This window comes from Coturnix japonica, chromosome 15, assembly GCF_054131305.1.
Source record: "Coturnix japonica strain WE chromosome 15, WE-NBRP24, whole genome shotgun sequence".
In the NCBI taxonomy this organism is placed as follows: domain Eukaryota; kingdom Metazoa; phylum Chordata; class Aves; order Galliformes; family Phasianidae; genus Coturnix; species Coturnix japonica.
In genome coordinates, this window is record NC_140677.1 from 1,737,914 (window position 1) to 1,762,418 (window position 24,505).

Below are 24,505 nucleotides of genomic sequence, written 5' to 3' on the forward strand. Positions count from 1 at the left end.
TGAAGAACCACCTTAATTTCAAAGGCAATTAAATTGTTGGCCATACCTGGGGACAAGGCTGTCCCCTCCTCGCAGGGTGGTGGGGTCCAACTCGAATATGGAGGAGATATCATTTCCTTCAGGCACAGACACCAGAGAATACGCCATCTTCTCCTGAGCACTGCGTAGGCCTCTTCTGGAGGCATCCTGCTCAGGGTCCTGCTGTGGAAGAAGTCCCATCACACAGTCAGTTCAAGTTCTTCAGGCCCAACTGCCTAGTGCTAAACGGGCTTGTGCTGTAATCTGCAGACCTAACTCTGAACCACTCCAGATCCTGGACAAGATTACTCTGACTTAGGGTACCAGCAGCTCCTCTTGTCAAATATTTCCTCGCTCTCACTAGTATTAATAACTTCTGAGCATTCCTAAATGATATAAACATTAAAACCTAAATAACAGAAGGAGTATCTTGCAGAGGGTGCCAGAAGAAACTCAAACTCCCCCTGTCATTTACTGCACGGTGTGTCAGAAGCTCTGACCAGTTCCAGATGATGCACATCTGGTGAGATGGCCACTCTAGACACTACTGGTGTTAGAAATGTATTTGACACAACTGGAAGACAGGCACCCAAAGGAGGTTGAAAGCAAGTACCAGCCTTTTGAGGTCTTGATATAGGGCACTCCAATCCTTAAAAAAACTGAATAACTCCCCAGTTGCTTGTGCCTCAGAATACTCTGTAGTTTGCACATTTGTATTCGGTGAACTTGGCTGCAAAACAGTGACATTTAAAGTCTTTGGTTTTGCACATGGGAACAGACAGTTAACTGCATGGAACAGAAATACACGTTGGGAACGTGCCATCAAAAGAAGAAGCAACTATACATCCAAGGGTCCATCTGGAGGCCTTACATCTGGAGAAACGTGCTCACTAGGTTTGAATTCTCCAACTTTCAGCAGTCTCATTCATCCCCACAATACGACAATTGCCCTACATTCAAGATATACTTTTGGCACATCAGGAGACAACTGGTCAGTTATAAGAACTGTGACAAAGCTGATGATGGAAACTAATAAACTGGGAAGCAGGAATTGAGGCAATTTAAGGAGAACTAAAACTTCAGCACCAACACTGACAGAAGCACTCACTAATGCTGAAAGGGTTTTAGGTAGCATTACCATTCATACCCATTTATACTGCTCTTCCATTGAGCTATAGGGAGAAAACAACAGTAAAACAGCCGTGCAAATAAACCTGCACTATTGCAGAGAATTCACATTTGAATGAATTTGAAGTTAACGTATGAAAGCAACAGTAAGCAGCCCACATCACATTATGAGTGAATGTTAAGCAGCGCGGTAATTTTATGTCAGAAATGAGTTATGTGCTCTTGATCCTATTCTTTATGGTCTATTTTTGCCACCTAGTGGTAAAAAAAAACAACACAGTAGGGAAAGAAGTACATCTCTGAAGCCAGTGTGTTACCATCATTACCGCACTCAAGTGCATTAGTGCACTACCAGTAGGAAGGATGTCTATAATGACAGATACATTGATTAACTTTCAAGTTAAGCCAAAAAAACAGTTTAGCATTGGATATTTTCAATCTTCTCTGGAACAATAGCAGTGTGGAGTTTTTGTTCATGCTTTTCCCTGCTATACAACTATGTTTACTGAAGACAGGCTGGCAGAAGATGAGTGTTTGCTATACTACCAAGAAGTAAGGATAACAGTTCAATATCTGGGGGCAAGCACTAGCTTCTTAGTGGCTAGGCTGTGATGACAAATCCTTCTCAGAGGTAATCTCAGCCCTGCAGCACTATCAAAGCATTCACCTCCTTTTAAATACGGGAATAGTTCCTTCTCGGTTCTCAGTGCAGCAAATCTTCCACTACTCAGGATAAATGACCAAGACATTCACAGAAGCCTACAATTTCATCCAAGTTAGAAAATGTAAGATAAAATGGAAAATGCTGTTCCAGTTCTGTTTTCTCCCATTGAAGAAATGCTGTTCCCCTTCAATATCAATGAGAAGCTTCTACTAGTACAAAGCATCAGCACACAATCTTTGACACAAAAACATTTACTGAGAAGGACACAGACTTGGTCTCATGAGAAAGAATGGAAGAAAGAATGGCACTGAAATCCTTCTCACCCTGCCATTCTTTCTCTCCAGGCCCTTCAACATAGCTTTCCTCTGACACACTAAAATGAGAGGGTATTCACAAATTAAACAAGGAGGCCAAGGACAACTGACTGGCACAGAATGGTGTGAACATCCCACTGGGAACACATAACACTTGATGTCATCTTGAGCAACTTGCTCCTCAGACCTATTCAAAGTGTGCTTCAAGAAAGAAAAGGTTTAAGAAACAGGAAGACAGAAAGACATACTACAAAGTGGGAAGGCAAGGGGTCCAAGTACACGTGTAACACGTGAGTTTGATCACAAGTGTATTGCTTCTCACTAAAGCCTACTCCAGTTTTTAATATCCATTCCTACGCAGATAGGCCCTAACAGCCTTCAGATCATACTCAATTTCTCAGTGTCTGCATTAGCAACAAGGCCTCAACAATCTATGCACTGGCCAATTGAATACCAGAGCCTGTGCAAGCCCTCTCAATTAGGGGCAAGACCATACTCTTGCCTATACTTACTGAGGATTGACACTCCTGGTCATCTTCCTCATAGTCAGGGTTTACCTGATGAAACAGAATCACAGGCATGTCAAAACTCTAACAGCGCTACAAGTGGGAAACAACCTCAGCACGATCTAAACTTGCTTTGTAAAAGATGAGTTCTACTGCTATGGTGCTACTGGGCATGCAGAATATACTACACAAATGGATTTATTTCTAATTGGGTGACTGTCTGTCCACGAATTAGACTGTCCTTTGCAAATGTGCAGACAGATGGAACACGCTCAGTATAGTTACTGAAGGAGCAAGATACAGGTTATCAAGTTCTGCTTTTTTAAAATCTCAAATGGAATCCCCAAATAGAAATCACTGATTTGGCACCAGTCATTTAGAACACTTTTCTAACCATGAATCAGGTGAGTAATCTCCTCTGTTTTACTCTGTGTCATAAGGCTGCTTTCATTTTGGCTGATTACCAAACCCAAAATGTACTGAAAAAGGTCAATACTGGACCACAGTTGAAAAGGATTTGCCCTTGTACATGTGACCAACTGTTGCTGCTTTTCCAATCTACTTGTTAGAGGAGTATACAATAGGATATTTAGTCCAGACCTTTCCCACTGAAACTCTCATGTCAGCTACATGAGCTAAGACAGCCTTTCTGCCCTGCTCTGCACTCTTACGTCCAGGACAGCCTTTATTTACAGAGGTTTGTGTACAGGAATATTGGTATATCTCTGCTCTGAAGTACTCGGAGTTAGTTTTAATGAACATTTACAAGAATCAAGCAGCAAAACACACAAAATTCTAATGCTTTGATATTTTATTTATAAGATGTCCTGAAATTTTAATTCAGGGTGTAAAGGAGAGATACCAGCTACGATGAGCAAACCAGACATTACTTTGTGCTTAGACACTTAAGCATTATCTGCAGTTCTCACCAGCCTGCTCTGAAGCCTAACTGTATTTCCATCATACAGTCAGTCTTTCACTCCTACTAGGAAACTGGTGACCAGAGAGAAACTAACACTAGCTGATGGAACTCATTTTCCCCCAAAGGGGCTCAGCCATTTAAGAGCTATTCAAATACTAATTCAACTTCATTCTTACTACCCACAAAACAGTATACCAGTATTTAGTACCTATCCTTTGTAAAAGGTAATTGCCTTTAGAATTCATACAGAAAGTGTAATATGCTCAAGGCTATCCCTGAACTGCACCAGACATCCAAGTCTCTTTAAGATTTCCATGTCTACCATCTACTTTAGTAACAGTGCTAAAAGACCCAAACACTGCTCTCCTTCCCTCATCTCTTTAGGGTGGGAAATGAGAGATTTTCAGAAAGAATAAAAGGAATAGGATACTGAGGAGGAAAGGCAGAGCTAAATAACCCCAACACCTACCTCTGCTGCTAAGTAGTGTCCAGTAGCAAGGTGTTTGAACCTGAAAAGGCTGTTCCAGTACCCTGCACCACCACGGCAAGGATCATGCTGTACCACCTGCAGTGAAAGGGGAACAACAGATACACTATACATGAGTGACTGCTCTCTTTAAATACAGTACTTCATATTTGTATTTCCTTTACAGGTGAAAAGAAAATATAACAAGGAGCTCCAGAAAAGATAAAATAATCTTTCAACAACATGCAGTACAGAAAATACTGGAGCAGCTATTCCATCTCAGTTTAGGAACACTGTTTTTTTTGCTCACTGTCAGGTCAGTGGGTACTGACCAGGACTCCATTCAGAGTTTCTGGGGGGTGATGTAGGAAGATTAGGATACAAGCTGGCAGTTAAGTAATTAAAGAAAGCGCTCTAGATTGGCATTTTGTTGCTAGGTCTTGAAACAGACTTCCTAAAGAGATGCAGCAGGTCCTTCAAATTTTGCTGGAACTAATATGCTGTATTCTAATGTCTGACCTTCTGAAAGGTCTAAAATGCAGCAGCATTGTATAGAATTATTAGAAGAGAAATCTGACAGTCTGTAAACTTCTCCTGTAGCAAGCAGAACTTCCAACATCAGATGACCTGTTACTTCACATTGGCTACTCTGTGGGTACACCCACTTAGGGAATAGTCAGCGCAGCTGATCTCTACTTTCTGGGGAGCACCACCTTTGAGCACACCATATTCACCACTGGGTAACTGCATGCACACGAACAGTTACCACAAAAGCCAATGATGTGTTGTAACACTCTCAAGTAATGCTTGTTACAGGTAAGCTGTCAACAGAAATAGGGGAAAAGCTGTATATCGAATCAGATACTTCTGGAATGACAATAGGAAAAAGAATATGCACCATTACAACTAATTTTATGGCTCTCAAAGGCAGTGCAAATGGCAAACATTTAAAACCACATCTACATAAAACAGCTCTGGTTTATTCTTTGTACCAATAGAGGGAGAATATCTTTTGAAACCAACAATAGCACAGATGTTAGTCACTACGTAAAAGCCCAGTACAGTGAAAAATGGTTCAGACAATGTGCATAGCCTAGCACAAGGTTGCTATTGCCTTTCAAATGAGGATATGTATAATCACAGTATTACACACCAAAAATAGAATGTTCAGAACACTCTGTGGGACAGTTGAGATTATTAGCTGGCTTCAGATTTCAGAGACTGGTAAGAAAAATGACATCACAGATGCTTCTCTGTCCTCTTTTCCTGAATTATCAAGAACCTGTATTTCAAAGCTATCTGTTACAGCATTAGAAATCAGCCCACAGTTTTAACTTTGCACAGAAAACATAGCAAGTAATGAAAATATTAAATTCAAATATAAGGAAGACTTCTACCTAAGAAAAGTATTGCAGGTATGTGGTTTCTGAACAGCAGCAATCACCACAAAGCCTCCCCCAGCCCAGGTCACAGCTCTTACCTCTACCTCCCACAGTGCTTTTGAGCTGGTTGCAGAAGTGGCAGACTGCCTCCCCGTTGTTCTCAGGAAGACGTGCTGCTTCTTCCTGTGCTCATCACAAGTCAGAAACTTCTCCTGCTCTGCATGAAACAATCTTACTACATCCCCCTGTCAAAGCCCAGAATGCATGATCAGTAGAGACAGAGACATAACCCACCAGTGAACAAGTTACAAGCAAGTTTTGAGTCTTACCCCTTTGAGGATGTCGTCTTTATTATCGCTCCATTTCATGAACAGGACTATTTTCCAGCTTGTATTGCAATTCACAGAGTTGACCTAAAAGGAGAAATATAACTATTAGTCCCACTGCCCTGTGCTTGTATATGTTGCTGCCACAGAACTACTGCCTTAGTTTTTAACCTGTTGTTCAGGGTACTACAAACCCTGTTGCTTTGCTTTAAATAAATCTACTTCTTTATCTGCTCCAGAAAAATCTAACTACAGATCTGACTCACAAAGTAAGTCATGCACCATAGAGCCATGGGTATTGATCTTGAAGAATAATCTCATTTCTATGCAATCAAAAAAACAGATCAAATTTCAACCTTTGTTCAGTGCACAAAAGGTACAAGAGAAGTCTTGCAGAGACATTAAGGAGATGAATTACAAGGTAATAATTCTTAGACATCACCACAGATGCTTATCCCAGGTTTAATTTTCCTGCAACACAAGCCCTAGCAGCTTAGGTGAAACATACAGAGGTTTTTACAGCTGTAACCAACTCCTGTACTACCAGTTCTGTCAGCCTGCCCTTACCTCATTGCATCCCGGATTATCAACAAGCTGATGGCTACTAGCATGAAGAGGTTGGCCAGCATTGACAGGATTCAGGACTACTTTGTCTCCAATGACCACCTGTGGATAAGCGCAGCATCAGTCAAACCTGAAATCTCAGAAAGCATGCTTCTATTTTAAAAAAAACAGGAAAAAAAAAAAAAAAGGAGCAATAGGAGGAAATTACAGCCTCATAGTTTGGAGAGATGCTGGTCTGAATAAGAAACTCAGGATTCCGTTTGCATCAGAAGCTAGCTTACTATAGATTCAATCATTCAGGCAGAAAAATGATCCTATACCAAGGGACTTAGGGGCTTACAGAAGAAACATAGCCTGTAATTTTGGTAACAAACCTATCTGCTACTTCCCATGAAGTTGCTTCATTGGTTAACATTTAATAAGTCATTCCTATAGCAAAAGGTCAGCCAAAAATCCTCCTCCTCCAAGATGCACTTGCATTTATAAAATCAGACTCTCAACCAGGCTGGCATATGACTCAAGGCAAATGCACTTTATTACGGACAGCAAATGTCCTGTTCTTCCCTTCTGCCAGGGCAAAGCCTTACTTAAATTAAAATACAAAATCTTTCTCTGTATTATGATATGGTCATTAAGATAAAGAGCTTGCAAATTCACAGCATTTAAAAGAGATTAATGGCCACTACAACTGCATTACCTTGTGCTTTGGCATGCATGCGTGAGCAAAAGGAACAATTAGATGAAAATGCATGGGGATGGTCTACAGGAGAAATTATTTTATAAAGCCCACTGAATTTACATGCCAAATCTATGCCTGGGCTACACCACAGAGCACACTAACACTTACTGATGCTGTGTTTTAGACAGACTGTATACCCAGGTGACTCATTAATTTCTTTTGAATGCATGATCTCTCATACAACAGTAACATATTACATACAGAATGAGTTACTCTCCAATATTTCCATGAACAGAGCCATATGGGCTAATTATTACCTCAGTCTTCAAGTAAAAAATGTGAGTAATTTTGAATCAAAACTGGCAATGCCAAAATCTTAGATGCTAATCACTTACTCTAAATCTACTGAAGAACCTCAACAGTTCCTCTCCTTTTTTTTATTTATTTATTAATTTAGAGCTGGACACGAATTGTGCACAGCTACCATAATTAGGTCCCTCGTTCCTTCCAATGTTCACCCATTCCATGTTTTCAAAATACAAGTTACCATAGCAATGTTATAGGAAAGAGGTTGTTTCTGCAACATCATGCACTAAAAGACCTATGCAAAACTCCTCCTAAACTGCACGCAAACAATACATGAAGATTATTTTCTCAGCACTTACACTGTCACCAATGGAGCGCAGCTTGTAGAATGGCTGTATGTAGAACCAGGAGCCTTCATTTCCAGCTTCATCCAAGGTCACCCTCATGGCATTCTTCTCTAGTAGAGCCGGCAGTCTCTTATTTACTGTTAAGTATTTGTTACTTTTTAAGTGAAGCAGCTAGAATAAGAATTAGAGTTCAGTTCTAGGAATGCTCGGTTTTCCTTCCCTCAACAGACAGCAAGGACGTATAGGACAACCACATTGCACAGGAATCAAAACAAAACCTAAATCACATTATAGGAAAATCATGATGAATTCAGGCACATTTTTGCTGCCATTTACTTCAGTAGGCACACACCATGCTTCTGCACAAATCCTTTCCAGCTAATCCCAAATGCTTTAGGACATGCCAAATGGTAAAGAATAGCCAGCTAACTTCATGCAAAAAGAAAGCCCGCTCTGTCGTGCTCCTTGTCACCCACTGCATTGACTTAGGGCAAATCAGAACTAGTAATTAACCCTACTTTCAAAGGGCTGCAGCACCATATCTGCCGGAAGGTAACTCTGCTGTGGTTTCAGGGTGATCCAGTGTCTGCTCATGTTATACTCCAATTATTAAGGCGTGCCTTTTTCAATTATGTAGTTATTGTACTTACCATTTTTCTTGGGTTTGATTTATGATTTCAATATTTTTCAATCCCTGGTACATGGTATATCCTTTGCCTAAATGGACTGTAACTGCTTAGACGGGTTCACTCTCCTTTGTGGCAGATTACCATTTGATGTCTGAACACCTGACTGCAAGAAACTGTTCGGAACTGTACAGTGTCTGTGCCATTTCCACACAGCCAGCAGTAATTCAGCACAGAAAACATTCCCAAAGAAATCATTACCTGACCTTGGAGGAGAAAAAGCGCAGCTAATCCATCACAAAAAATAAATGGCCTGTCTGTCTTATGGAGATCAGACCTTGCTTCATGGAATCGTACTTCACAGTGCTGCTGCACTGTTCAAAAGATCTGCACTACAGATCCTTCTCAATGAATTGTGTAGGATTTTGCTTGAAGTCCCCCATTCGGCTTGAAGAGACGCTCACAACTTACCTGGATGACATTGCCATACTGGATAACTGTTCCCAGCAGCTTCCTGTTTTCAGTTTCGTTCTGCTTCTTTTCCAAATCGGCCGCATGCTGAAATTAGAACCAAACAATTTATTTGCTGTTTTATAACCAGTGTGGCCAAAGTTAATGAGGTTATCTATAAGAGTTTCACAGAACTGGGAAAAAATGAGCGCATGGTACAACATGTGTTCCTCTTTCTAGTTTCCAACAGTATAACTTTGTCATCATTTTTTCAGTTGTTTGGGAAGGCAGACATCATTTAAACAACACATTTCTTGAATATGAGAAAATTTTGGACTAAAACATGAGATAAAAAGATAGAAGAGAGGTCAAAATGCTGTATCTTATTCCTGTTGGTAGAGCACAAATTAAAGGAAAAAACTACCACACAGGAAGAGCTACTTGCACCCTATGTTCAAGTTTCACAACTTTCAGCTCATAAAGAATTTGTTATTCTTAGAATGTTGCTAAGTATTATGACTGGCTCCATCTCCATTAAAACCTGGAGTACAGCTACTCATTTAAATGATGCTGCAGAATTTTCTATTTATTATTGAAATACCCTATTTTTCCCCCTCAATATCAGAGTATGCCATCGATAAAGATTTATCCAGGTAATACAGCAGTTCCACAGCTATCCATGACAATAACAAAGGAGAAGAGTCCTCTGCCTGCACAGTGTATCACATTACTGTAAATAAAGGACACAGTGCATTCTGTGGAAACATGGTTAAGACTTCAGACAGACTTCGAAACCATATCCCACATCTGACAGCCACTCAGGGAGAAAGAAGCTCTTTCTCTGGCCACTAGATGTCAGCTTCTCAAGCAGCACTGATTCATGATACCAAAGAAAGACAAGTGTCCCAGATTTTAAATCCCTTAAATGGCATTAACTTAAAATAACCTGACCTCAGCAGTGAGCATGCCACAGCAGACAATAAATTGCACCAGCAGGCAAATAGAAGCCAAAAAAGGCAAGTGAATATGACTAAATCTTGCATCACTGATTTTAATAAAAATTACGTCTTATTAAAGACATCTAGTTATGGGTAGAGATAACAGCTGCATGCACACGTTCTGGGGATGCAGCCTGCTTCACCCCACCATATATCACACAAAATGCAGTGGTTTTAGTGCCTTCCATGTACCACCATCGACATGTGCTCATATAACTGAAAGAAAAGAGTTTTGGTATACAACACACATGTGGATCCAATCATTTTACATCCAGACATCAGACTCAGGTACTGCAATGTGACTGAGCGCACCCACCAGAGGCTCAGCCTTTGTGAAAGTCATGCATTAAACCACTTCCAATAGGACTTCAAAGTACTCAGATTCTCTCGTGGAGCTGAGCAGGCAGCTGGTGCACACTGGGGGCACACATCTGTATGGACACACTCAGCTGGGGGTAAAGACTGGAAAAAATCAAATCCTGGATCTCTGCAGGTACCCCATCAGAAAACAGTAAAGTAACAGTAAAGTACCTTCCAGCCACCTGACCTGGAAGGTACTAAGGAAAGGGAAGACAGCTTTAAATGACTTGGTAATCCAGCTCAATTACACAGTGTCTTCCCCATGTGACACAGCATTTAGAACATACCTTTCCTTAAAATACACGAACCTGCACTTATACTACACAGGCATTAACTCTCCCCTCCCCTTAACAAACATAAAACTAGAAACCCCTGACACTTAAAGCTTGATGGCACGGCCTCCTTTTCATATCATCATATCATGCTACAGCTAGTGAAGAAGTAACCGCCACCTGGCCAAGTTATCCCTTCTGGGTTATAAAATTATGTTTTCAGAAGCAAAATGAGTCTAACAGTCTCAGTGAAATACAGGAGCACGGCAGCCATATGGCAATCAGCAAATGACACTCTCCTACAGGGCCATTTTGTATTTCTGTCTTCAGTGAGCTTAATATAGGCTTTAAGAAACTAAAAATACTTAGAATTGTAATTTTGACATGAAGTACTCCAGCCTATGTAATTTTAACATCAACATGTGTTTTATTTAACTCTAAAGTCAACAGATGGTATTTAAGTTAGATGCCTTTAAAAAAAAAAAAGTAATTCTAAAAACAGCAATCAACTGCCTGGCTGGGTTTCCAACTGCTGAACAGCATCTTACCCTGAAAAATATGAAATACTGCAAGCTAATAAGGAAAGTGAGGCAGCCTGCGCTTATAAATTAGCCATAATTACCCAGCAACCTTTACATGGATCCAGCAGCAGCATTTACACGAGAAACCTCAGCAGATCTATCAGCCTTATTTCTCTCAGATGACACCAACCAGCACAGCGTCACTTCATACACTGAGCTGCAATCCTAAGAGTCTGCTCCTCTGAGCTGCTGTCTGCAGGATCCTGTTTTCATGTTATTAAAGGGTGCCCCCAAAATGCCCACATGGAGCACCACTACGGTTAGCACAGGTTACCAAGAGAAGTTTAAATGGCTGCAACTCCAACCTGCTGCTGTACATCCCGCTATTCGAACACAGGCTCTGAGCAGTATGCTATTGTAAGTGGAAAGGCATTTGAAAGAGAAATCTCAATCAATGCCCCAAAAGGAGTCTTGTATAATGATTTCAATATCCTCTGCTGATGCCTCCTTCATAACTGTGGTAAGGTGATCCAAAATGTTTCTTTAAGGCAGTACAGATTGGAGTGTTTATAATCAACAAGTACCAGAACCTGAATACTTACGTGCAGTTTGTTGAGTAGCACTGCATCTGTCGTGCTGTTCGCTCCCGGCTTTGCTGCTTTCCAGAACTGTTTTTGAGCAGAGTACCGGTTCATGGGACATAGTTTGAACAGGCAATCTACAAAAACAATGAAAAGCATGGAAATTGCTTCAGCCATTTGTAATTAACTCGGATTTTGCTGTAGCATTGTCCAAATATTTCAGCAGCAAGGAAAGATTTATAAACAAATTCCAGAAAGCTCTTGATCAGACACATGCTTTTTTGGGCAACAGGAACGTTGCCCTGTGAATGATAAAAATTAACTGTTGCTGCCAAACATCTGATGCAAGACCGGAAAATTCACCGCTTATCCCAGTCCAAAACCCCACTGTACTAAAATGGTAACAACTCCTCAATGCTTTCCCAGGCAAAAGGATCCATCTTACACACTTACAATTTTGCTTTTTGCTTTGGCAAGTTTGTTGCAGCACCCAGCGTTATTGTTTCAAGGTTTTGTTTGTTTTTAACCAGTCCCTTCTATTGCTAAGGAAAACAAGGCACAAGAAACCAGTGACAACTGCACTGTAAGGCAGCAGAAAACACCCCTAAGTGACAGAGTGAAGAGGCACTCGGTGCACAGCTCGGAGGCAGAGGTAACCCCAGGGATGCCGGGTTCCTCACCAAGTTCATTGCCTCAATTTATTTAACATTCTACCTGGCAAAAGTCAGGAATTACAGCTGAAAAGCCTCATTAAAAACACATTTTTATATTCAAGAGATGCTAGCTTACCAGTAATACAACTGAATTAGCTGTATTTACTATTTTTTGCTCATGTGCTGCCAAGCAACCATACACGCAAATAAACAAATTAAGCTATTCAGAGAGCACTCAAAGCTGCAGCCTACAAGTTGGAGCACAGTGCCCAACACACCAGCACAGCTGCTGCCATCACCTCTGTAGAAAGTGTGGCTGTAAGGTTTCTGGCTGCTACCTCACATGTCTTAAAGGCACTTCAGGTGCAGGACCATCTGAAGGGGCAAGGAGCAGCCAGCAGCAGGCTGGAGCAGCAGGGGACCCTGAGCCCCACATGGGGCACTGACCTCACAGCACTTGGCACTTTCCAGGCATGCACTCTTCCACCTATTATTCCTTTAGATAAAGATGAATCACGGTGACTGACAGCACAGAGCAGCACTCAAAGCTGCTGCAGGCTGGCACTTCTAGCAAAGATGATGCATCGTAAGCAACACATCAGTCATAAATTTTTCTATTTTTGCTTAAACCATCAGTTCACACAGTGACAGCAATTAACACTTAAGCACATGGAAGAATTAATAGTATGCCAGATTTAGTCACCGTGCAAGCACACTTGCTTCCAGGCTCTTCAATCACAGAAGTTTCCCAGCCAGGCTTCACTCCCACCAGCACCCTCCCCCTTGTGACCATTTAACCTCATCTCATGTCACTAAGCTCTTGTCAGACAATGTCCTCTGGTAAGTCGGGTCTGTTTCTAACAGATCCAAAATGAAGCCAAAGTAGAGAAGAATCTCATTGACTGTCCTGTAGCAAAAAGCTCTCTGCACTTGGGCTTAGGAAGATTTACCAAGCCAATAAACAAAGCCATTGCTGCAGAGTTAATCACATCGTACCAAATGCTGCTTGCTGAACTTCACCCACTAAGGAATGCATTTGGTGTTCAGATCCTCATGAGAAGCAGGGAAAAAACGGCAGAGCTGCACACTGAGCAAGCAGCAAAATGAAATGCTATCTAACTGCTGGTTAAGTGAGGGCACGCTGTCAAGAACAAACACTGAACACAGGTCCTGCAGGGAGGAAATAAGCACCCACGTAACCATGTATTACTTCATCGTGCACATGCACAAAGGTGATGAATGGGATTTATATAGACATGTGTTAAACACACATGTCAAAATCTCCAGGCTAAATTCTGCTCTTGTGTCAGCAGTTGTTTTGCCTCAAGTGCAGAGGATTGTGTGACACCTGTCAGTTTTCATGTTTGAGCACCTGGATCCCCACCCGGGTTCTGCCACCTGAGAGCCCCAACAAGCTCACAGAGATGGCAACACTCCACACAGATGAAGAAATTTCACGACAAAATGAAGACCCTTTCTGTGTTTAATTGAAATATTTCCACATAGTGGGTATGCAGGATAGAAAAATACATATATTCAGTCCCATGCAAGTTTCACCTTCCCAGCAGCCCTTGCACCACTATGTTGTCTATTTCTATACTTGTTCTTTTTGATGTTTAAAATGAATAGATGACAGCCTGAGAGATCCAAAGAATACAGAACAAAAGCAGCTACAGGAATGCACTGATTATTAATCATTCCTGCATTTCCATAAAGAAGGGGAAAAAAAAGAACCTCATGTACTGAAATTACTGTGTTTGTGATGAGAAGACATCCTTTCATTTTCTCTTTGCAGTGAACAAGCTTTACTCAGAGTGTTTCAGATCAGAATTGTGCCAGGACACGCTGAATGTTTGCCCCACCATCCCAGCAGAGCCCACTCCATCAGCAGCTCCAGCCAAAGCAGTAGGAAAACAACCCTCAGCTGCAGACTGTTTGCCAGCTGAAGACCAATGAAGTCCTCTCTCACATTACCAACAGTTTGGCCATGGAACAACTGGAGAAAATACCAATGCAGGTCAAAAGGACATCTGTATGTCGAGCTGAGAGATCTCACTCACCATGATCACACTGTCACTGCATGGCAACCAATGGCTTGAGATTCCAACTCCAGACCAATTGCATGACAAGGTTATCAGAAATCTCTGCTGCTGTGAGATCTGTTGCATCTCACCCTTTGCAAGAAATTTCAATTCTTTCATTTTTAAAGGGCAAAATAAAAATGCCCCTCACAACTTCAATGGAAAGGCTGCATGACCGATGACTTGAAGATATGTTTTAATGTTAAGTTAACAACCCTCCATTCATATTTGCAAGATGTTATAGCAACCGCTCTCCTGCCACTGTACTCACTTATGAAGAATTCTGATGGAAATCACTGCTTCATTTTTCAAGCTGTGACAGTGTAGGAAATAAGGCAGTTATTATTAACTTAGAGCTGATACCTCAAATCAAGGAAAGAAATAAAACACGACAGCAGTTTCAGAGCTAAAGAAACCACACACTTGAAAGATGGACACTGAATATCAATGCGTATTCAATCAACAGCACTCAGTAATATGACATGCATTAAAAAGCAATGATGTTTTAAATAGGAAGCAGAATGTGACTCCACAAAGTGCTGTAAGTAACTCTGCAGTAACTAACAGTGTGCCAACATGCACAGCACGACCAGACACTGCTGTGGGATAAGGCTGTTCCTTGGTTAAAAATGAGCCAGGTAACTTCATTCCAAGCAGGAAAAGAAGCACACAGCTCCCCCCGCAGGGAAAAACAACTTCACCATGCTCTGCACACTTGGACCTGCCTCAGGGAAAACTGAGAGTGAATGCAAAGACAACACAAACAAGGAGAGAGGCCTCCAGAAGCCTTCCTAACCACAATGATAACAAAGTGCCCCCAAAAAATCACGAAAGGAATAACAGAAGAGAAACACCTTCAAGTAAACATTTTAGGTACCAAAGAGCTTAGGATACACCAGTGTTTGTTTTATTTCTGCATGTAACCTCTTTGGTCTCCTTCAGAAAGAAAGCTGCTACTCAGAAAGAGAGAAATATTTAGACACTAGATATACAGGCAGTTCCTAAAGGAAACATTTGCAGGAAAGACCAGTTACTTTCAACCTCTGGTATGAGCAAGGCTGAGTAAAGGTGCTTCATGAAGCCACGGAGCTGCAAGAAGCAGCAACACCAGCAGTAGGAATGAAGGCCAGCTGTGTTTCACCACAGCACATCCCATTTGACACCCAGGTGTCAGGGTAAGGAGCTCGAGCTCCCAGCAGCACCACAAGGGTCTGCTTGGGGGCAGCCAGGCATCAATAAAACACCCTGAAAAACCTGACAGGCAAAGAGGGACTGTCTGTGTCACTGGGAGTGTTATGGAGCACGTTGTACCTATGGATGCTAAGCAGAGGGGAAATGAAAAGGCAGAAAAAACCTCAGCACCTAAAGGAACATTTAAGAAGTGCTCACAACCGCATACATGAAACGAGATTAACCCAGGATCTGAAGAAAGCTGGTGGTTTCAGTGAATGTTTTTACTGTCTTAGTCCATCTCTGCCTCTGGTCCTGCTCGAAAAGAAATCCTGGACAAGAGACAAAGCTCACCAAGAGGCAAGTCTGAAAGGCAGTCCCTTCCCTCTCCCACAGAGCTGAAAATTAAGTCCTACAAGCAACAAGGAGAAATATGTCATACTTTATACAAAGGGGATTCAGCAAACTAAGATACGTAAGCACTGCAGCAGCATTTTTAAATAAAGCACCTTGGCTTCAACCTTTGTCAGAGCCTCGAGAGCTGTACTCTTAGCTCAGGAAGCCATCCTCTATTTCCTTTTTAATAGTTTACATGATAAATCCCACTGCGGGGCACTAAAACACAAGTGTCAGAATATGAGCACTGCAACATTCTTCCTTTGGGTTTTTTCAGTGTCCGTCTGTAGCATTTTCTGCCAGCAGCATCTGCTGCCTGCACTTTGTTTTATTTCAACTGTTCCCCCCCCCTTGGATCTAATGCCCATATTTGCTTCTTGCTTCTCCTACTCCAGAACACAGTTGCAGCCCTACACAGGCCAGGAAGCGGAGGCAGGAGGCGGGGAAGGGCTCGGATATGGAGCACGGGAAGAGCAAGGAGTAGATCAAATTTCAAACACCATGTGAACGCATCAGAGAGGAGCAGTATGGAAAGAACATGGCCGTGCCATTAGAGCTGACTGAACAGCACAATGCAAGTTGCTCTGTTTAAGCACCTTCTGTGTGCATGCTGTAATAAACAAGCCACCACAGCATCACAGAAGGCAAAAAGCAACATTTTCAGCTGCTCAATCAAGTAACTTCATTTTCGGCCTTTAATGCATTTCAGCTGAATGTATTTGGCTTAGGCAAAAAGCTCACACTGTCGGAGTTAGAGGGACACTACAGAAATGCATGATAACTTTACTGAAGTCTATGTTAGAGGAACTGAAGAAATAAACCTGAACTCAGTGCCTCAGTCCTCCACATGGTAACAGTGTGCTTGGGATACCGTGCCTGAAAGGCCCATTGGTTCCTGTCTGCTCCCTCCCCAGGTTGTGGCCCTGCTGCCTTTCACACAACTGCTCACACTGCTGCTTCACAAGGCTGAAAGACCCTTAAAAAGTTTATTCAGCTCATCCTTTTCTCAAAGGCAGAACTGGCCGTGTCTGCTCCATTCCTGACATAGCTCCTGAAGCCATCTATTCCTGTGCTCCACTATTTCTGTACCTAACCTATTTGTTTTTACAATTTAAGCCCGTTACTTCTTCCTTCTGTAGCTAACAGAACATCCCCTCTCCCAGCCAGGTGCTGTGAGCACAGCTGCCAAAATGCAGCCTGTTCCTGACCACTGCTCTCTGTTGGCTCCCATCTCTCTTGAAGAACAAGGTGCAATACTACACAGCATGCTCCACTTGAGGCTCTGCCAACAAGTCAAATAGGGAAAAAAAATATAATTACTTACTATGTCTTTTGGCAACTGTTCTTTTTATATATTCCAAAGCAGTATTTGCACTTTTACTGACAGCACAGCATTGACTCCTCCTGTTCCAGCTATGACTCTGATAAAACTCAGACCCTTCCCCAGGGAGCTGCTGCACGTCTCTATTCTTCCCTCCCCACATTCAGCCAGCTCAGTGCTGTCTTTGCCATATGCCCCCACTGAACTGCACTGATATTTTCAAACACATTTCTTCATTTCTCATGATAATCAAATGAATTTCCAAGTTGTGTTCTGCTCTGTAAGGCTTGCAGCAAACTCACCAGCAGCGTGGCACGGAGCAGTACCCATAAGGTGCTGCCACACAGATGTTCCAATTTCCAATAAATGGATGATAGATGGACTTGAGCAGCACTGTGTGCAGGGCTTAGCAAACTGAAGAAAAATGGAATAATGACAAAATAAGCCAGACCTGCCTTAATTATAGGAAACGACATCCTGGATTTGAACAGACCAGCCATGCTGCTGAGCTGAGCTCCAGTCTCACGCATATGGAGCTTAACACCAGTGTCTCCATCCATTTCCCCAGTGTAAAAGCTTTATTCCTCACTTCCCATTCCTGTGCTTGGCTGAGACTTTCACCTCACTTACTGAGGCCCTCTCCCTGTCTCTACTTTAAACAGTCACCCTCCTTTTGGCAGGAGACCAGAGATGCTCTTGCTGAAGCCTACCAAGTGATGCCTCCCAATCTGCCCAGCTCCCTCCCTCGTGTTTGCCACTCCCCTGCTCAGGAAAAAGGACACAACACGCCAACAGATCACTCAGCTAATTAAAATCCAGCTGAACCCTCCATGGCACAGCCACACTGAAGATTGCACACCAACCACTGTTAATAAGCAGATTATGCTTGATAATTGTGCTGTGCACCCTGTATGTGCAAGTGCCGCCATGCATTTCATCTGCCCAAACTGCCTGCAGCAGCATAGCAGTGTGCTGCAATGCAGGACAAAGCACTTGGAGCACTTCTACAGTGTACGATATTCAGCTAGTGCAGAGAGTTAAGTTCTGCCAGCACCGCTGCTGGAACAAAATCCACAGCTTCAGAGATCAAAAATGAAAGTGGAAAATAGTCCTAAACTAGTAAAGCAGCCCCTTCCAGGAACAGCCAAACAGCACTACTTGACCAAATAAGGCAAGTGAAAGCTCTGAGCCAAAGCAGCAAACCCACATTGTATTGAAGTCAGACAGCTGGACAGCAGAAAGGCGAATCAGCCCGTTGCACTGGACCGGATTGCAAATGGGAAGAACAAATATTCAGAAAGCAGGAGCGGAAGCACAGCCTGCCAGCGGAGGCTCACAGGCATTTGTCCCAGCCTGCGGGAGCCTACGCTCCGTTCTTACGGGATTTTTCCTTGGTTTTTAATGCAATGCCATCATCCCAAACAAGCTACAGAATCCCTATTGATTACGTCTGGACAGGGGCATTGATGGGGCAACTTGTCATCACCTGAAGTGCCCAGCACTTGGGCAGTGAGACAGGCAAGAGCAAAACCAAGCCTACCCAGCCCAGTGTGTGCAGGGCTGCCACGTGCCTCACCCCACTGTACAGAGCTGCCCTCATTCTGCTGGACAAAGATGAGCAGAACACCGTTCATTTTTTCAACTTCAAAAGAGGCTGAGCCAAAATTTAATACAGGAAAACAAGGACTTGAAACATCCCTTTAAGGGAAAGCCCCATGCTCCAGGGACTCCTCCCTCTGATAATGTCTGGTTCCCACCGACCCTGCAGCAATGACAGACACCAATGATAGAGCAGCACCAGGCAAGGAGCACCCATCTGCATGCTCAGCCCCAGCACAGCCTGCTTCCCAAGCTGATTTTGCCTCAACAACACAATATTTACCAGTCACTGAGTTTCAAAGCTGATTAATTAGTGCCTTCCCACTGCCTTTTCAATCAACATATCCATTCAATTCAGTCCCCTCCTCTGCCAGCTGCAAAGAGGTGAGCAAAACTGCACATCAGTGTGGCTTGGGCCTTCACAGCAACACTATTAGCTACAGAAGGGGATGGAAAAAGTGATGATATAACCCTTGCATAGCTAAAGCTACAGCCCAGGTAAAGCTCCTTGGCATTCCAAGGACACATTTTTTATCCTTCAGTTGATTCTGGGGACAGAACCAATGCAAAGCCTACAGACCACAACAGCAATGCATGAGAAGCACCAAATGACTGCCCCAACATCGAGGCCGCACACATCCAACCTGCACCTGTTTCTGAAAAATCTGGAGAAAATCAGTTCATTGAAGCTGCTTCATGCTAGGTCCATTTTCCAAATTTCCTTTCTCTGAAAATAATTAAGTATTTTCAGTGTTTTAAGCCATCTTTTAACTGCCTTCCAGACATAATGACAACACATCAATCAGAGCCACACCACTGAAGAGCAGCATTTGTTCAAACAACGCATAGAGTGCACAGGAATGCCAAGACAACCTTGACCAAGCTCAAAGGGCCATGAAGTGCCCACACATCAGTTCTGCCATCTTCCCCCAGCCCACCAACATGGAGAACATTGTCTTGCTCTTCCCAAGATCCTTTCAAAGCTCTTCCTGACGATCACATCCATCTCTTGGCAGCATGGAGCTCACAGGACTGTTTGCAAGAGCAGATTCGTGCAGCTCTTCCCATTCTCCTCCCCCAGCCTTCCATGGCCTGAAGCAGCTGCTCCTGCCCACGCCACCCCACGCTCTCCTCCATGGCAACACTTCTGCGTACCACAGGGAAATACATAGAAAAAGGGATCATTTGTGCCCTCAGATCTAGCACTGGAACGATATTAGCAATCAGGAGTCATTGCAAAGTAAGAAGGCGCCTTCTGCAATTCAGTCAGTTGCTGAAATTTCAGTTGAGACTGGACTAAATGCACATGAATGCACCAAGCCCAGCCCAGCAGCTGCTTGCCCAGGCCTGTAAGCACAGAAACCCACACAGGATGCTGCTTGATGCAGACTACAAGTCATCCTGTAGGTCACTGCCTCTTATGAAAGGTCTGTTCCATCACACAGCTTCCCTTCTTTCATTACTACAAGTATCTGTCCAACATCAAGTACCCATGGCTCCCTTGGGATTCTGTCCACTAAATGAAGATAGAAAGAAATATTGCAACCCTATCACATCGAAGTGTAGATGGACATACTTTCTTCCTATGCAATCTGCAGATTGCTAAAACCTTCCCCTTAATACATATGGAAACATCTCTCTCAGGACACACAACTAATTTCAAAAGAGCTGTTCAGTACCACCTCCCTGCACAACACCTGTCCCACGAGCTTAAGAATATGACAGCAAACATCATCCACAAGACGGTGCAGGGCTGTAGCAAGGGGCAAAGGACAGACACACAGGGGACTTATCCAGGGTCACAGCCAGAACAAGGAGCAACTCAAGCTCGATGCAGGGATGTACACTGATGACCCCATACGACACAGATGTCAGGAGGCCAAAAGCACAGCTCATTTCTTCTAGCTGAGTTGAAGAAAAAAATGCAAGAAACTTGTTTTCAATTCTTCAGCAGAGATCAGAATAATCCCAGATTACACGGCAATAAATATTGGCACTGTTTATGGAGCAGTCACTTGGAAATGATGGAAAAAAATGTAGATAAACATAACTTCATATTTGCAAAACAGTAAGCACTTATAAATAAATGCCCTCCTTTCTACTTAGCAATACCAGAGTACGATGCCTTTACGCCTCTTTAAAAGTCTAAATATTTAAATTATATTTAAAATTAGCATAGCTCAAAAGATTCTTCCAATAATGTATCCACCAATAAAAACCATCTTCGGAGGTGGAAGAAAATCTTTGGGCTTCCAGCAAGAGCCACATGCTAGTTGAGATATTCAGAGTAGCTGAGTCACTCACTGTGGTTTTCTGAAATGAGCCTTTAACTACGACTCGAGGGAAGGAACACTAAGTGACAGGCACTTCAAATCACTGAAGGATAAAAGTTAGTCTTTTAAAGTTACTGGGTTTTTTAAGTCTAAGGCTGCAGTTCATTTTCCTGCCACTTTTTTTTCCCCCCAAGTACTTTGATGTCTAGTTCCCAACATGATGTTTAATTTTAATCCTGTATTAGCCATAATTTAAACTCCGCACGAGCACGGCATTGCTCTTCAGAGCAGTTAACTGCTTGGTGACCAGGAGCAATGCCCCAGAGATGCTTCTGCAGAGCAGGGATGGCACACACTGAGCAGAACCATCTGCAGCAATGGATTTACGAGACTAACCTAAGGATTTAGTAAAACCTCAAGTGTTCAGCTCTTCTATTTAAAACATAAAAACAAAACTGTCCCATTAACAAATCCCTTCCCATTTCTTGCTGCCGTGGTTTTACAGCTCCAGCAGTAGCAGGCCATTAAAGCAAGGAGCAGGCTCACTGTATTTACAACAACACAGGACAGACAAGCAGATCCAGCACTTCCTGCACAGAAAGGGGACAATACAGAATACAGGAAATGCATACAACAGGGGCACCTAAAGGGAAAGCAGGGCACAGCAAGGTGGAATTAGTTTTGCACAGTCAGTTGACAGCTCCATTCAATCAGGATTATCGCAGACAAAGCATTTTGGGCACAAACAGACCTTAGTTAAGGATCATGAAGATTCTCAGTGTAGCACAGATGTTCCCATAGTGAAAGCTTTAACACAAAGCTAGAAGAAAGCACTTCGTGAAAACAGCAATCCCCTTTCCTTGAAAGCATCTGAAAAAAGAATTGCTTTTTCTGACTTATTTCTCTAAGAACTTTCACAGCTTTCCCCACAGTTTCAGTTTGTTTCTTTTTCCCTTTGAATTCCCGAAAGTGAAAAACTTGCACGTTTTCATGTTCTTTTCAATGGTTACAAGAGAGCCTCCCTACCCACCAACAGCCGCCCCACCACACAGCCTCATCCGAGGGAGCCTTGCCCATGGTCCTCACCAAACTGACTGCCACTGCCATCTCAGGCTGTAGGCATTGCTCAGGCCATGCCCACACCGACTGAAATGAGCTGAGCTGCAACACAGCTGAAAGCTTTCCCTCAATCAAATTACACAGAAGCAAAGCACTAACTACTCACACTTGTTCTCTTTATGGAGGCACCTTCTCAGAGCCACGTGCCTCCAAGGTCCTGAAAGCTGTTTGACCTTTCAACATAACTTCAGCTAAATACTGAGAGCATAAATAAAGATCAATTAAATATGAAATTCACCCTTTGATTTTTGCACCAGAAAAATTAGAAACTAAGTGCCAACCATAAGGTCAAAGTTAGAAAATGCTGATGTGAAATCCTAGTGGATGCTCATACCAGGTACCACATAAATATAAAATTTCCTATATGGATACCCTCCTCTTACACCTTCATACATATATTTTATGTATACTCATATAAATATACATACACACACGCTCTACCTATAAGGAGACCAGAAGATTGATAAGCTGTTAAATTCCAAAGGACTCTCTGCAGACAAACTCTGCTCCAAATGCAGAATTATCATTCGTCAAATTGTCTCATATTTCAGCACTAATGCTGTAATCTACAATAACCACACAAAGAAGTCGGGCGTATTGAATGGGGATCAAGTTGTCAGTTCTCCCCCTTTCCGCAGTTGATTTGCTACTTTGATTGTACTGGAACCAAGCGCTGAAGCCACCACTCCACAGATGACTTATCCCAAATTCCCACAATGTAAAACCTTGAAGTACACAACTGATAGCATATGGGGGAAAAAACGCATACTTGAAATTAGAACTTGTGAATCATATTTGAAGGATCTTCTCCTTGTTGTCATTCTTTATGACCAGGGCCATCTGCCTGACAAGGAGTAGGAGGGTATCAATTTTCTGCCTATTTTAGCAATCAGCAACAATAAACAGTTATCTTTAAGGCTTGCATTGCCTTCAGACTTTATCCTCCAGTCCTTAAGACATCAGCTTGCAGGGTGCTGTAGCACTGCTGTTTGAAGTACAGGAGATGGATGTGGTGTGTGGTGTTGGGCCCTGAGCACACGCAGTGCCTGCAGCCCCAGATGCTGCCGCAGCCCCCACTGATGGTGCACAATTATTGTTTCCCAGAAAACCTCAGTAACCAAGTTCCTCCCACGGTCCAGTACTACAAATTTTATTGGCTTTCCAGTGTTGTCCTGCTGTGATCACACAACTATGGGATCACATACTTGCCTTTTAATCAGCCTGTTCAATGCACTTCAGAAGCCAACAAACTCCAAGATACAACTTTTGCTCAATACTGAAGTTGAGATATGAATGGAGAAAGGCAGCTGGATGCCTTGGACAGGAGCATCTACGGGAAAGAGCAGAAGAATGCTGGAATTTGGCTTCAGCACAGACAGCCAAGACTCGAGCTGTGCCACCATAAATTCACTGCATTGCTCCTCAATCCTGCCCTGAAACCTTTGGTGCTGATTAATCCAAATCTGTACACAGGGCTGACAGAGCATTCATCAGATCTGTACTGCCATCTCTGCCTTCTGAGGTGAGCCATAACTCCAGCTCGGTCCTCTCAGGATGCACTCAGTCTCCCAGCACGTTCGGGCTCTAACAAATTCACTGTGTAGTTTGCAGGGAGGGAAGCAAACATTTCCTCTTTGCACAGAGAGACTGATTACATTCTAATAATACTGAGATTTATTCTTGTTTCTTAGAAAACAAGTCCCAGCTTTCCAGCCTAAGGAGTAGTCATGGGCTGGAATCCCTAACACAAACAACTCTGCTCGTACCCCTGTCCCAAAGGCTGCAGGGCACTGTCCCTCTCAAACCCTGCCTCCCCGGGCTGGTTAAAGTTAGCTGGTGCTGGCTGGGGAACACGTGCTGCTTTGGAGGGGGAACGATTTCTGTGGATACAGCCAATATTTTTTCCTTTTCAGGACGGCTACTCTCTCATCCAGCTCTCACTTCCTCATGCCTACAAGTCCTGTGCTTATTTTTTCCCTTGTATAATTTTTAACTTCAACAAGCAGAAGGGCTGACATTCACTGAATACAAGGTTTAAGTGCTACCAGATTGTTTTCGCATAGCAAAGCGTTTTGTACCCTTAATAAAATCTGAACCAGAGATAATCTGTTCCAGCTAAAGCAGGAGCAAATCTTGCAGCAGCGCTTTGAGCAGTGTCACTGCTTCTCTACCGGCCACGGAGCGTGGAAGCAATTTCTTACTCTAAACATTGGACTGAGAGCTATGGAAAGATTCCTCCTCACCTGAAACACAAGGAGTTATGCTTTCCCTGAACTTCTGGAAGTTACATAATGAAAAAGCAGTAATTGGCAATGTGAGAACTCAGCACCAAATATTTTCACAAACTAGATACGAAGCGTTTACTGTAATCTAAGTATCTCTTAATGGACTGAATAATACACATTTCATTAGAATAAAATTTTCCAGGAACGCTGCATTTAGCATCAGTCAATCTGTAATGGC

At 42.8% G+C, this 24,505-nt stretch overlaps 1 protein-coding gene across 20 annotated transcripts in view; it reads right to left on the minus strand.

Annotated features, from left to right (window-relative positions):
* The window catches only part of ITPR1 (inositol 1,4,5-trisphosphate receptor type 1), a 148,517-nt gene that overhangs the window by 102,503 nt on the left and 21,509 nt on the right, over positions 1-24,505 (minus strand). For 14 of the 20 annotated variants that reach the window (XR_014934536.1, XR_014934535.1, XM_085516117.1 and 11 more), the window contains 9 exons: positions 11,452-11,567; positions 8,720-8,806; positions 7,635-7,793; positions 6,294-6,392; positions 5,730-5,813; positions 5,499-5,645; positions 4,022-4,117; positions 2,637-2,681; positions 47-201 (listed from right to left, as the gene is read on the minus strand). Coding sequence is in view for 18 of the 20 variants with exons in the window: in XM_085516117.1 (XP_085372243.1) it covers positions 47-201; positions 2,637-2,681; positions 4,022-4,117; positions 5,499-5,645; positions 5,730-5,813; positions 6,294-6,392; positions 7,635-7,793; positions 8,720-8,806; positions 11,452-11,567 (988 nt within the window). In the remaining 2 variants the exon portion in view is untranslated. The remainder of the gene's footprint in view (positions 1-46; positions 202-2,636; positions 2,682-4,021; positions 4,118-5,498; positions 5,646-5,729; positions 5,814-6,293; positions 6,393-7,634; positions 7,794-8,719; positions 8,807-11,451; positions 11,568-24,505) is intronic. The other 6 variants (XM_085516119.1, XM_085516118.1, XM_085516107.1 and 3 more) reach the window with 3 other exon arrangements.